General features: G+C 43.0%; 1 protein-coding gene across 2 annotated transcripts in view; it reads right to left on the bottom strand.

The window, feature by feature from the left end:
* Positions 1-12175, bottom strand: part of sorl1 (sortilin-related receptor, L(DLR class) A repeats containing) — a 97849-nt gene that overhangs the window by 19812 nt on the left and 65862 nt on the right. For both annotated transcript variants that reach the window (XM_061781076.1, XM_061781077.1), the window contains 10 exons: positions 11569-11679; positions 11330-11461; positions 7438-7569; positions 7149-7283; positions 4226-4378; positions 3922-4089; positions 3281-3409; positions 1125-1251; positions 717-886; positions 277-389 (listed from right to left, as the gene is read on the bottom strand). In XM_061781076.1, the coding sequence (XP_061637060.1) occupies positions 277-389; positions 717-886; positions 1125-1251; positions 3281-3409; positions 3922-4089; positions 4226-4378; positions 7149-7283; positions 7438-7569; positions 11330-11461; positions 11569-11679 (1370 nt within the window). The remainder of the gene's footprint in view (positions 1-276; positions 390-716; positions 887-1124; positions 1252-3280; positions 3410-3921; positions 4090-4225; positions 4379-7148; positions 7284-7437; positions 7570-11329; positions 11462-11568; positions 11680-12175) is intronic.

Genomic DNA, 12175 nt, shown 5'->3' on the forward strand with positions numbered 1-12175 from the left:
TCTGAACAATACTGCCAATGCTGAGATTGTCACCAACAATTAATGGAAAAAACCCTTGGAAGAAAATCTCCCCATACAGGTAGAAATATGTATATTTAAAAAAATAGAAATGAAAAATAAAAAAATAAGTACTGTATTTTGCATGCGTACAAGTGGCATGACCCACCCCAATGCAATGAAACAAACTTTGGATGGGAAAAATGGTTTTCACTCTGGATGATTTTATTCATTTCTTTAGTTCTACTTTTCATAACCTTGAAGAAAAAAAAAACTCACAATATACTCTCGGATGAGGCCATTTCCTTTGTCAGGGGGACTCCAGGAAACATCCACTGACCCATCCTTACTATTATCACAAGACAGCTGCAGGTTCCTTGGAGGCTCAGGCACTGCAAAAAACACGCAAACATTTTGTTGGATACATTTGCAATCTTGTTTCAGATTTCAATTAACAAAAATTGGAAATGTTGGAATGGAAATTTAGAGCACAATTCTACACTTCTACTTATGGGTAGAGACAGTTTCATCAGATTTTTTGTTTTTTTACTATTACAAGATCAAACAAGCAGGAAGTTAAGGAAAACAATATGAAGGTAGCATAACTTAAAAATAGAGCAAGAGCAACACTGAAACATTCGACATGCTTCCTGAAAAAGAGGATTGTTATCTGTTATTTCTAACACAAAATCAGATGAAATCTAAATCATAAGACTCACATCCTTCTGGCGTTCTGATTATGATCATCTCATTGGTCTTGTGCAGCTTGCTGAGACACTGCGTGAGCACCTTGACTTGATAGGTGGTGTCTGGTCTTAGGACCTTAAGTTTGTAGCTGGTCTTGTTACTGTGAGTATCCATGATGATCCATTGCTGAGTGCCGACAAGCCTAACACACATAAAAATATGTTAGAGACAATTACAACCTTATAGTAATTATATACCTTTATTTATTTTAAATGTTATGATCTGCTGCAAAGACAACTAAAACACAACTGGTTTATCTACGCCCTCTGTTGACTACATATGTCTAAGAAAAAACAATGAACAAAATATCTGAATAACATTTGACTACAATGAAAACTAACAGCCGGGTGTTGTCAAATGCCAAATGCCGGTGTACTCACCTGTAGTAAATGAGGTAGTAGCAGGAGTCCAGGGGAAGATTTTTAGGATGAGACCATGTTAGAGTGATGGCACCCAGAAAGTCTTGATTCCATTGAAGGTTCTGGACCTTATAGGCCAAGATATCCACTGGAAGGAAAGAAAGTCTACCTCAGCTGCTATTTAAATTTGCACAATGCACATCTGTGTGTCTTTAACTGTAAACATGCTGCCTGCTAATATATAGCACTCCACTCCATCTACAACCCCAATTCCAATGAAGTTGGGACATTGTGTTAAACATAAATAAAAACAGAATACAATGATTTGGAAATTATGTTCAACCTATATTTAATATAATACACTACTAAGACAAGATATTTAATGTTCAAACTGACAAACATTATTGTTTTTAGCAAATAATCATTAACTTGGAATTTTATGGCTGCAACACGTTCCAAAAAAGCTGGGACAGGTAGCAAAAAAGACTGAGAAATTGGGAACAGATGGATGCCATGATTGGGTATAAAAGGAGCTTCCCTGAATTGCTCAGCCATTAGCAAGCAAAGATGGGGCAAGGTTCACCTCTGTGTGAACAAGTGCGTGAGAAAATAGTCAAACAGTTTAAGGACAATGTTCCTCAACGTACAATTGCAAGGAATTTAGGGATTCCATCATCTAAGGTCCATAATATCATCAATAGGTTTAGAGAATGTGTGGAAATTACTGCATGTAAGCGGCAAGGCCGAAAACCAACATCGAATGCCTGTGACCTTCGATCCCTCAGGTGCCACTGCATCAAAAACCGTCATGAATGTGTTAAGGATATCACCACATGGGCTCAGGAACTCTTCAGAAAACCAATGTCAGTAAATACAGTTCGGCGCTACATCCGTAAGTGCATCTTACAAACTCCCCTATGCAAAGCAAAATCCATTTATTAACAACACCCAGAAACGCAGCCGGCTTCTCTGGGCCCAAGCTCATCAAAAATGGACTGATGCAAAGTGGAAAAGTGTTCTGTGGTCCGACGAGTCCACATTTCAAATTCATCCATCCATCCATCCATTTTCCTTACCGCTTATCCTCTCGGGTCTCGGGTTGCCAGCCAATCGCAGGGCACACAGACAAACAACCATTCGCATTCACATTCACAAATATGGGCAATTGAGTCTCTTCAACTAACCTAACATTGCATGTTTTTGGAATGTGCGAGAAAACCAGAGTACTTGGAGAAAACCCAAGCTGGCACGGTGAGAACATGCAAAATCCGCACAGGCGAAGCCGGATTTGAACCCGGGTCCTCAGAACTGTGAGGCAGATGGGCAAACCTATCACCCACCGTGCCTCCTCCTTGAGTTTCATTATTAACTAAATTGTGGTGTCACTCAAAGCAGGCACACAGACAAGACAGTGACAAATGAACAAATGCTGGACAGTGGCAATTACCTACTGTAACTATCATTACATAACTGGTCTGGACTGAACTAAAAATAAGGTGTCCATTACTATAAACAGAATGAAGTAGATCGTTAACGGTCAATGGATGAGAAAGAACTAAGCTCCTAGAGTTATTGATTGTGACTGTTAGTTGAGGAAACAGATGTTTAGTTCTGATTGACATACTGTAGATGGGTGGCTGACCTGAAACAAAATGAAGCCTAAAATGACAACTAAAAATAGCTGGACGCTCTTCTTATCGTGTAGTTTTACTGGCATTCAGAGTTGACATGGTGATATTCTTTTCAAAGCTTTATAAAATTATGACCAAATAACATTTACTGAAATCCTTTCACACATACAGTATAGAAGGGGTGTCAAACAAATTTTTGGCATGGGCCAAAATTATGGTTTCCCTCAGAGCGCTGTTATGACTGTGAAATAATAAATATATATTTGCCTCATGCAAATACACAACAAATTGATGGATGTGTTTTGAAATCAGAAGCCAATGAAAACTGTTCAACTATTATTAATTTTAATTTAAAAGGGGGGCTGGTAACAAAAAAATGCTTGCAATTCTCAATCAATTGTGGTATTTTATTAAGAAACATAAGGTCGGCACATGATTTGCTTTCACGGGCCACATTAAATGATGTGGCGAGCCGGATATGACCTCTCGGCCTTGACTTTGACACCTACACAGTCTACAGACCGAACAATTTCCGCATGAGCTTACAGGTGCAGTTGTCCTCGTCGCTGTGGTCGGAACAGTCTAAAAAGCCATCACACCGCTCTTCGTCCAGCACACAGGCTTCACCATCAAGACAGCGGGTTCCGTTCACACAGAACAATGGCCCGCGAGTGGCTGTGAAAAGAATGATTGTTTTTCTCCCATCTAATCATGTAGCATTGGCAAGATTCCTAATTTTAAAACAACCATTTTACAGGAGGATATAGTTCATTTTTCAGCTTTTAAGACATAAATGGTATACTAGAAAATGGTGTTATTGTGCATGATCAGATAGACAGATGCAGCAACTAGCTTGTTTCAAATGTTTTGGATCCCCCTTAGGGGAGCACCAAACTGGATGCCTGTATTTTTATTCATCTTTGAATTATTTCACTAAATGAATGTTCAAGTTTAATGAACACTTGTCGTAAGTGTATATTTTATCTCACATGTCAAGGTACAAGTTGGTAGTCATGATTAGCATTCCATACTGGTGTTCATTATATTAAATAAATACAGTTTGCTCAGGCTTGAATCATCCTGCAAGCTTGACTGTCAGGGAATTCCAAATTACTTAATTTATCCAATCCTTTCCTTTATTCTGTGTGTGATGGTAGGTCCACTTTAAGCAGTACAAAGAAACTCACGACAATGGGCTTCATCGGAGGCATCCCGACATTGGAACCGTCCATCACAACGCTGCCAGGCAGGGATGCAGTGATGTGGCTGGTGACACAGAAACTGACCCTGAGTGCAACGACCATGGGAGGAGGGGGTGTGGGTGGAAATTGGTGTCCGTGTCACAGAGTCATTAACTGCACATAAAAAAAAAGAAAAAAAGCGTCAATAACTTTATTGACAGCGAACAAATGTGATATGCAACCACAAACATGTCACGGAACGCCAATTGCCTTTACGAAAGGACTACACTGATAAATACACAAGTTGTACCTGTGGGACATCCCAGCTCATCACTGCCATCAGGACAGTCAGCATAGCCATCACAAACCCAAGCGTTGATGAGACAAGCTCCAGTTCCACAGTGGAAGCGGTTGGGGGCGCAGGTCGATGGCCCAGGGGCCACAGTGTGAGGACCTGCTCCACCTGGAGGGTGGAGGTTTGATGTGTGTTCAATTTATGCTGAGTGAATATTCATGTTTGACAAATTAATACACTGACATGTTTTACTATTTAAGTAAACAAGACAAATAATCACTGTCAAGTTCAAATCTGAATCTGAACATTTTAAGCATATTAGCAACAAAATTACTTTATGACAAGTTTGACATTTCAACTACTGGCTGTTTAAGTAGGAATATCTCGTAATTAGTTTAAATGTACCGGTACACGCCCGCCATCCTAGTGAGGAGAAGCGGTACAGATAATGGTTGGATAAATGAACAGCGGAGTCATCCTGATGGGCAAACCTCAACTGCTTTGCCATAGTTATAGAATGAAAAGGAAAATTTAACTTGATAGTTTTGTTCACCAAATAAATTTCAATTATCACTTTAGATGTCATTTTTTTAACACACAGTAAAAAAGTGGAGCTATTGCAATCAGGTCAAAGTTGAAATTGGAATCAAGATTAATTCGCATGGCATGTGTCCATGATAGGTAGTACGGCAAACAAGTGGTTAGCACATCGGCCTCACAGTTGAGTTTCGGCTTTCGAATCACGGCTCCCGCCTTCCTGGGTGGAGTTTGCATGTTTTTCCCATGTTGTGTGGGTTTTCTCCAGGAACGCCACCTTCCTCTTCCGTCATAAAAACATGCATGTTAGGTTCATTGAAGACTAATTGTCCATAGGTGTGAACGTGAGTGCAAATGATAGTGTTTGTCTGGATGTGCCTTGTGATTTGCTGGGAACCAGTCTAGAGTGTACCTGCCTCTTTCTCAAAGGCAGCAGGAATAGGCTCCAGCTCAGCCGCAATCAAAGGAAGGGATGGATGGCGTCTAAGACAAGTAAACACTTCTTACCCAGATAGACCAAGAGTTCGATCTTGGAAAAAGTTGGAGTTTGCTTAACAGTTGTGATACCATGTTACTCATGTCTGTTCATTTCAACAAAGGTTGAAGCTGCAAATAATCTACAAAGGCTGTTGCATCATCAGGGCAAAACGTCGCTGTGTACATGACTCAGAAGAACATGAAAGGCCGCCTGAAAACTGCACTTAAGAAACATAGATGACACGCCTCTGCAACATTGCGTAGACATCGGGGAAAGTGCCTCAGGATTGGCAGACTGGGGTGGTGTATTCCAACTACAGGGGGATCACACTCCTCAGCCTCCCTGGTAAGGTCTATTCAGGGGTGCTGGAGAGGAGGGTCCACCGGGAAGTCAAATCTCAGATTGAGGAGGACCAGTGTGGTTTTCGTCCTGGCCGCGGAACAGCTTTACACCCTCGGCACTATTGCATCTCTGCTTTTTGCAGATGATGTGGTTCTGTTGGCTTCATCAATCCGTGATCTCCAACTCTCACTGGAGCGGTTCGCAGCTGGGTGTGAAGCGGCTGGGATAAAAATCAGTACCTCCAAATCTGAGACCATGGTCCTCAGCTGGAAAAGGGTGGCGTGCCATCTCCAGGTCGGGGATGAGATCCTGCCCCAAGTGGAGGAGTTCAAGTATCTTGGGGTCTTGTTCACAAGTGAGGGAAGAATGGAACGGGAGATCGACAGGCGGATCGGTGTAGCATCTGCAGTGATGCAGACTTTGTATCGGTCCGTTGTGGTGAAGAAAGAGCTAAGCCGAAAGGCGAAGCTCTCAATTTACCGGTCGATATACGTTGCTACCCTCACCTATGGTCACGAGCTGTGGGTCGTGACCGAAAGAACAAGATCCCGGATACAAGCGGCCGAAATGAGTTTACTCCGCAGGGTGTCTCTGCCTGAGAGATAGGGTGAGAAGCTCGGTCATCCGGGAGGACCTCACAGTAGAGCCGCTGCTCTTCCTATTTTGAGTTCAAAACGGCGAATTTTGCCAAAAGGCGACTGATTTGCATATATGTATTTTACATTTTTAAGCAAAATAGTCCTTTGTAATTCAAGTTGACAGCTAACTGCATGCGGCACACGCAATAAACGCGATGACGGAAAATAAAGAAGATGGCATTTTTGGTTCACTGCAAGGGCATAAGTTAACGTAGGCTTTAATTTCATGAAGACGAGGAGGACTCAAATAGACTCACTTATTTATTTGAAAGTAAGCTTCAAGTGTCTTTTTTTTCAAAATTCCAAATGTTTTAGTAACACAGAAATATTTTTTTTGTTCCCTGTAGCAGTTCATTGATTTAATAAATGCAACATCCATCCATTTTCCACACCGCTTATCCTCAGTAGGGTCGTGGGCGTGCTGACGCCTATCTCAGCTAATTCAGGGCAAGAGGCGGGGTACTCCCTGAACTGGTCGCCAGCCAATCGCAGGGCACATATAAACAAACCACCATTCGTACTCACATTCACACCTACGGGCAATTTAGAGTCTTCAATTAACCTACCATGCATGTTTTTGGGATGTGGAAGGAAACCGGCGTACCCAGAGAAAACCCACGCAAGCACGGGGATAACATGCAAACTCCACACAGAGGAGGCCAGATTTGAACCCGGGTCCTCAGAACTGTGAGGCAGATGTGCTAACCAGTCCTCCACCTTTCCGCTAAATGCAACATACAATACTTTTTAAAAAAAATAAATACATACAGGTTAAAAAAATTATATATGCAATGTTATCCTCAGATTGCAAAAGGGTTTTGTGGCTACTGGTGTTTTTTCCCCCCCCCCCCTTGGTTAGACAGCCGAAATGGCTCCGAGTATTTAAGGTTGCCGACCCCTGGCCTAACCCTTTGGGTATTTAGGAATAATGGGTCATGTGTACCTGTGCACTCAGATTCATCAGACCAGTCCCCACAGTCGTTCTCATTGTCACATTTCCACCACGTTGGGATGCAGCGTCCATTTTTACACTCAAACTGAAAATACCTTGAGCAGCCAGGAACCTCAGTGGGAGCAGCTGCAACAAGAACATTGAGAAAGTGAGCTTTGTGATGCTCGACACAAAACACGAGTATAATTAGGACTAGGACATCTGTTATGAAATCAATTGTTTTTGTGTAATTGTGTTTTGAGTTCCAGATTGAGAAGTACACCAGAAAAATCCTCCTCACCGCAGTTGGCTTCGTCAGAGTAGTCACCACAGTCGTCCATCCCGTCACATTTCCACTCCAGGCTCACACACACTCCGTTTGCACACTGGAAAGTGTATGCATCACACACTTTACTAAACTCTGAGGGAGTAGCTGACAAAACAAGCAAAAGATGTGTCAAAGATTTAACAGTGTATTATGCACAACATAGAGTTTATTTACTTATCTAGACAATTTACAAATGCACACAAGTCACCACTGCACCATAGGAAGTGTAATAAGGAGAAAATATTGAGTTAGTTTCCCCTTTGCAGCTACAGTACAACATTACCAGTCTTCTGCAAAGATTTTGGATTCTGTTGAGGTTTTTTTTGTCCTTCATTCCTGATACTGGGAAAGAGGGCCTGGCTAACATTCTCTGTTCTAATTCTTCTTGTTTTCCTTTCGGCTTGTCCCTTTAGGGGTTGCCACAGCGTGTCATCCTTTTCCATGTAAGCCTATCTCCTGCATCCTCCTCTTGAACACCAACTGCCCTCACGACATCCATCAACCTTCTCTTTGGTCTTCCTCTAGCTCTCTTGTCTGGCAGCTCCACCCTCATCATCCTTCTACCAATATACTCACTATTTCTCCTCTGGACGTGTCCAAACCATCAAAGTCTGCTCTCTAACTTTGTCTCCCAAAACATCGAAGCTCGGCTGTCCCTCTGATGAGCTCATTTCTAATTTTATCCAACCTGGTCACTCTGAGAGCGAACCTCAACATCTTCATTTCCACCACCTCCAGGTCTGCTTCCTGTGTTCTCTTCAGAGCCACTGTCTCTAATCTGTACATCATGGCTGGCCTCACCACTGTTTTATAAACTTTGCCCTTCACCGTAGCAGAGACTCTTCTGTCACATAACACACTTGACACCTTCCTCTACCCGTTCCAACCTGCTTGGACCCGTTTCTTCACTTCCTCACCATACTCACCATTGCTCTGGACGGTTGACCCCAAGTATTTAAAGTCCTCCACCCTTGCTATCTCTTCTCCCTGTAACCTCACTCTTCCCTCACCACCCCTCTCACTCATGCACATATATTCTGTCTTACTTTGGCTAATCTTCATTCCTCTGCTTTCCAGTGCATGCCTCAATCTTTCTAACTGTTCCTCCACCCGCTCCCTGCTTTCACTGCAGATCACAGTGTCATCTGCAAACATCATGGTCCACGGGGATTCCAGTCAAACCTCATCTGTCAGCCAAAACATCACCACTGCAAACAGGAAGGGGCTCAGGGCTGATCCCTTATGCAGTCCCACCTCCACCTTAAATTCGTCTGTCACACCTACAGCACACCTCACCGCTGTTCTGCTGCCCTCGTACATGTCCTGTATTATTCTAACATACTTCTCTGGCACTCCAGACTTGCGCGTGCAGTACCACAGTTCCTCTCTGGGTACTCTGTCATAGGCTTTCTCTAGATCTACAAAGACACAATGTAGCTCCTTCTGACCTTCTCTGTACTTTTCCTTCAACATCCTCAAGGCAAATAATGCATCTGTTGTACTCTTTCTAGGCATGAAACCATACTGCTGCTCACAAATACTCACTTCTGTCCTGAGTCTAGCCTCCACTACTCTTTCCCATAACTTCGTTGTGTGGCTCATCAACTTTATTCCTCTATAGTTCCTACACCGTTGTTCGTAAAAATGGGGACCGGCACACTTTTCCTCCATTCCTCAGGCATCTTCTCACGCGCTAGAATTCTATTGAACAAGTTGGTCAAAAACTCCACAGCCACCTCTCCTAGATGCTTCCATACCTCCACAGGAATGTCATCAGGATCAACTGCTTTTCCATTTTTCATCCTCTTTAATGCCTTTTGAACTTCCCCTTTACTAATCATTGCCACTTCTTGGTCCACCACACTTGCCTCTTCTACTCTCCCTTCTCTCTCATTTTCCTCATTCATCAACTCCTCGAAGTATTCTTTCCATCTATCTAGCACACCACTGGCACAAGTCAACATATTTCCATCTCTATCCTTAATCACCCTAATCTGCTGCACATCCTTCCCATCTCTATCCCTCTGTCTGGCCAACCTGTATAGATCCTTTTCTCATTCTTTAGTGTCCCACCTGGCATACATGTCATCATATTCTTCTTGTTTGGCCTTTTCCACCTCTACCTTTGCCCTATGTCGCATCTCAATGTATTCCTTTCGCCTCTCCTCGGTCCTCTCAGTGTCCCACTTCTTAGCTAACCTTTTTCCTTGTACGATTTCCTGTACTGTGAGGTTCCACCACCAAGTCTCCTCGTCGTTCCTGCCAGAAGATACACCAAGTACTCTCCTGCCTGCCTCTCTGATCACCTTGGCTGCAGTGGTCAAGTCTTCTGGAAGCTCCTCCTGTCCACCGAGAGCATGTCTCACCTCTTCCCGCTGCACAACACTCGTCCTGTCTCAGCTTCCACCACATGGTTCTCTGCTCTGCCTTTGTCCTCCTAATCTTCCTCCCCACCACCAGAGTCATTTTACACACCACCATCCTATGCTTATCCTTACAGTCGGTAACCTCCTTCAGATTACATCGTCTGCACAAGATGTAATCCACCTGTGTGCTTCTACCGCCGCTCTTGTAGGTCACCCTATGTTCCTGCCTCTTCTGGAAAAAAAGTGTTCACTACAGCCATTTGCATCCTTTTTGCAAAGTCTACCACCATCTGTCCCTCCAAGTTCCTTTCCTGGATGCCGTACTAACCCATCACTTCTTCATCATTTCCTTCACCAACATGTCCATTATAATCTGCACCAATCACGACTCTCTCTCTGTCTGGGAGGCTCAGAACTACGTCGTCTAGCTCCTTCCAGAATTTCTCTTTCACCTCAAGGTCACATCCTACCTGCGGGGCATAGCCACTAATCACATTATACATAACACCATCACTCGATCTGATACTCTTTTCACCTCCAAGACATTCTTTGCCAACTCTTCTTTTAAAATAACCCCGACTCCATTACTCTTCCCATCTATACCATGGTAAAATAATTTCAACCCTGCCCCTAAACTTCTAGCCTTACTGCCTTTCCACGTGGTCTCCTGCACAATATATCAACCTTTCTTCTAATCATCATGTCAACCAACTCCTGAGATTTTCCTGTCATAGTCCCAACATTCAAAGTCCCCACATTCAGTTCTAGGCTCTGTGCTTTCCTCTTCTCTTTCTGCCGATTAACCCGCTTTCCACCTCTTCTTCTTCTTCTTCGACTTGGACCCACAGTAGCTGTATTTCCACCTGCGCCCTGCAGGTTGACGGTGGCGGACGTTGTTAACCTGGGCCACGACTGATCCGGTAGGGAATTCTTTGGATGAACGCTCATATTTGTTTGGCAAAGTTTTAAGACGGATGCCCTTCCTGACGCAACCCTCCGCATTTATCCGGGCTTGGGACTGGCCTACAGTTTGCACTGGCTTGTGCCCCCCATAGGGCTGCATTATTCTCTGTTCTAATTCAGAGCTAATGAATTTGGTATGGTTGAGGTTAGGACTCTCACTGTGGGCTGTCCAGATGATTCAAATATTTTGACAAATGTTTGTAATTTGTGTGACAATTCAGTTTTTTCGCTCTTAAGTGGCACATTTTGGATTTGAGTCATGGCAGTGTAAGGGAAAAAAATGCAATGTATTGGATATCCTCAGATCAGAATCAGGCCTTTTCCAAAACCATTTTTAAAAAATCCGATACGTAGTGGACATGTGCCAATAATTCCAGCCATATTTTAAATAGCATAGTCTTCTTGCAGCTTTTCTGGACATTATAGGAGTAAATGCATGTACACAAGAAATGAACTGATCTGCATTTCAACACAAATCGATCTATTCCTTCTAATACCTCTTGTCAGGGAGATAAGGTAGATGTGAGTTTCCTTACCACATTTGGCATAATCTGCATCCTCATCAGACCCATCTTCACAATGTTTGACACCATCACATACTAGGGACTGGAAAAGACATTGGGCTCGGTTCTTGCATACAAACTCCATGTACCGAGTGCACAAGGGGTCTATGGATGAAAATTCCAAGTGACATACCAATAAAAGGTACTTAATAAACATTTGCTGTCACAAATAGTGCTGATAATTTAAGTGAGGCACAGTAACCAATGCTCACCACAGTAGTCCTCATCAGCGCCATCTGGACACTCCTTTATGCCATTACAGTGGGACGTGACTGGCAAGCAGGTGTCATTGGAGCAGAGGAAGCCTTTGCATTGAGTTCCGGCTGGAAAGATAATATAGTAATATACAGTAAATATTGCTGAATGAGCCATGGTTATTTGCGATTGTAACCATGACGTGGAAATATAATCAAGCAAACTTTGTTATCTACCGTATATTCTAATATTACTGCAAACTGTCCAGGGTGTACCAGCCTTGTATCCAAAGCCAACATCTGTGGCTCTGAAGAGAATAGAGGCCTGATTTACTTGATTGCGCACGCAAACAGATCTACTAGCCGGCCGCTACCAGACGCACTAAATTGGTGCCCAGTTAAATTTGCGCGATGTGCGAGGAGTATATGCATATTGATTAATTTAGCATGGGCAAATAACAAATGTATTAATTTAGCATGCACAGTGTGATTTCTCATTCCTGAGACAAATTGCGCTCGATAAATTTGCGTCTTTAAATAGCGCTTGTGAAAGGCAGGTGAAAACCATACGCAACATAATGCTAGGGTAACGCAAGCAAAATGAGTAGCAGCAGGGAGAACTTTT

This window comes from Phyllopteryx taeniolatus, chromosome 8 (genome assembly GCF_024500385.1).
Source record: "Phyllopteryx taeniolatus isolate TA_2022b chromosome 8, UOR_Ptae_1.2, whole genome shotgun sequence".
Taxonomy (NCBI): Eukaryota; Metazoa; Chordata; class Actinopteri; order Syngnathiformes; family Syngnathidae; genus Phyllopteryx; species Phyllopteryx taeniolatus.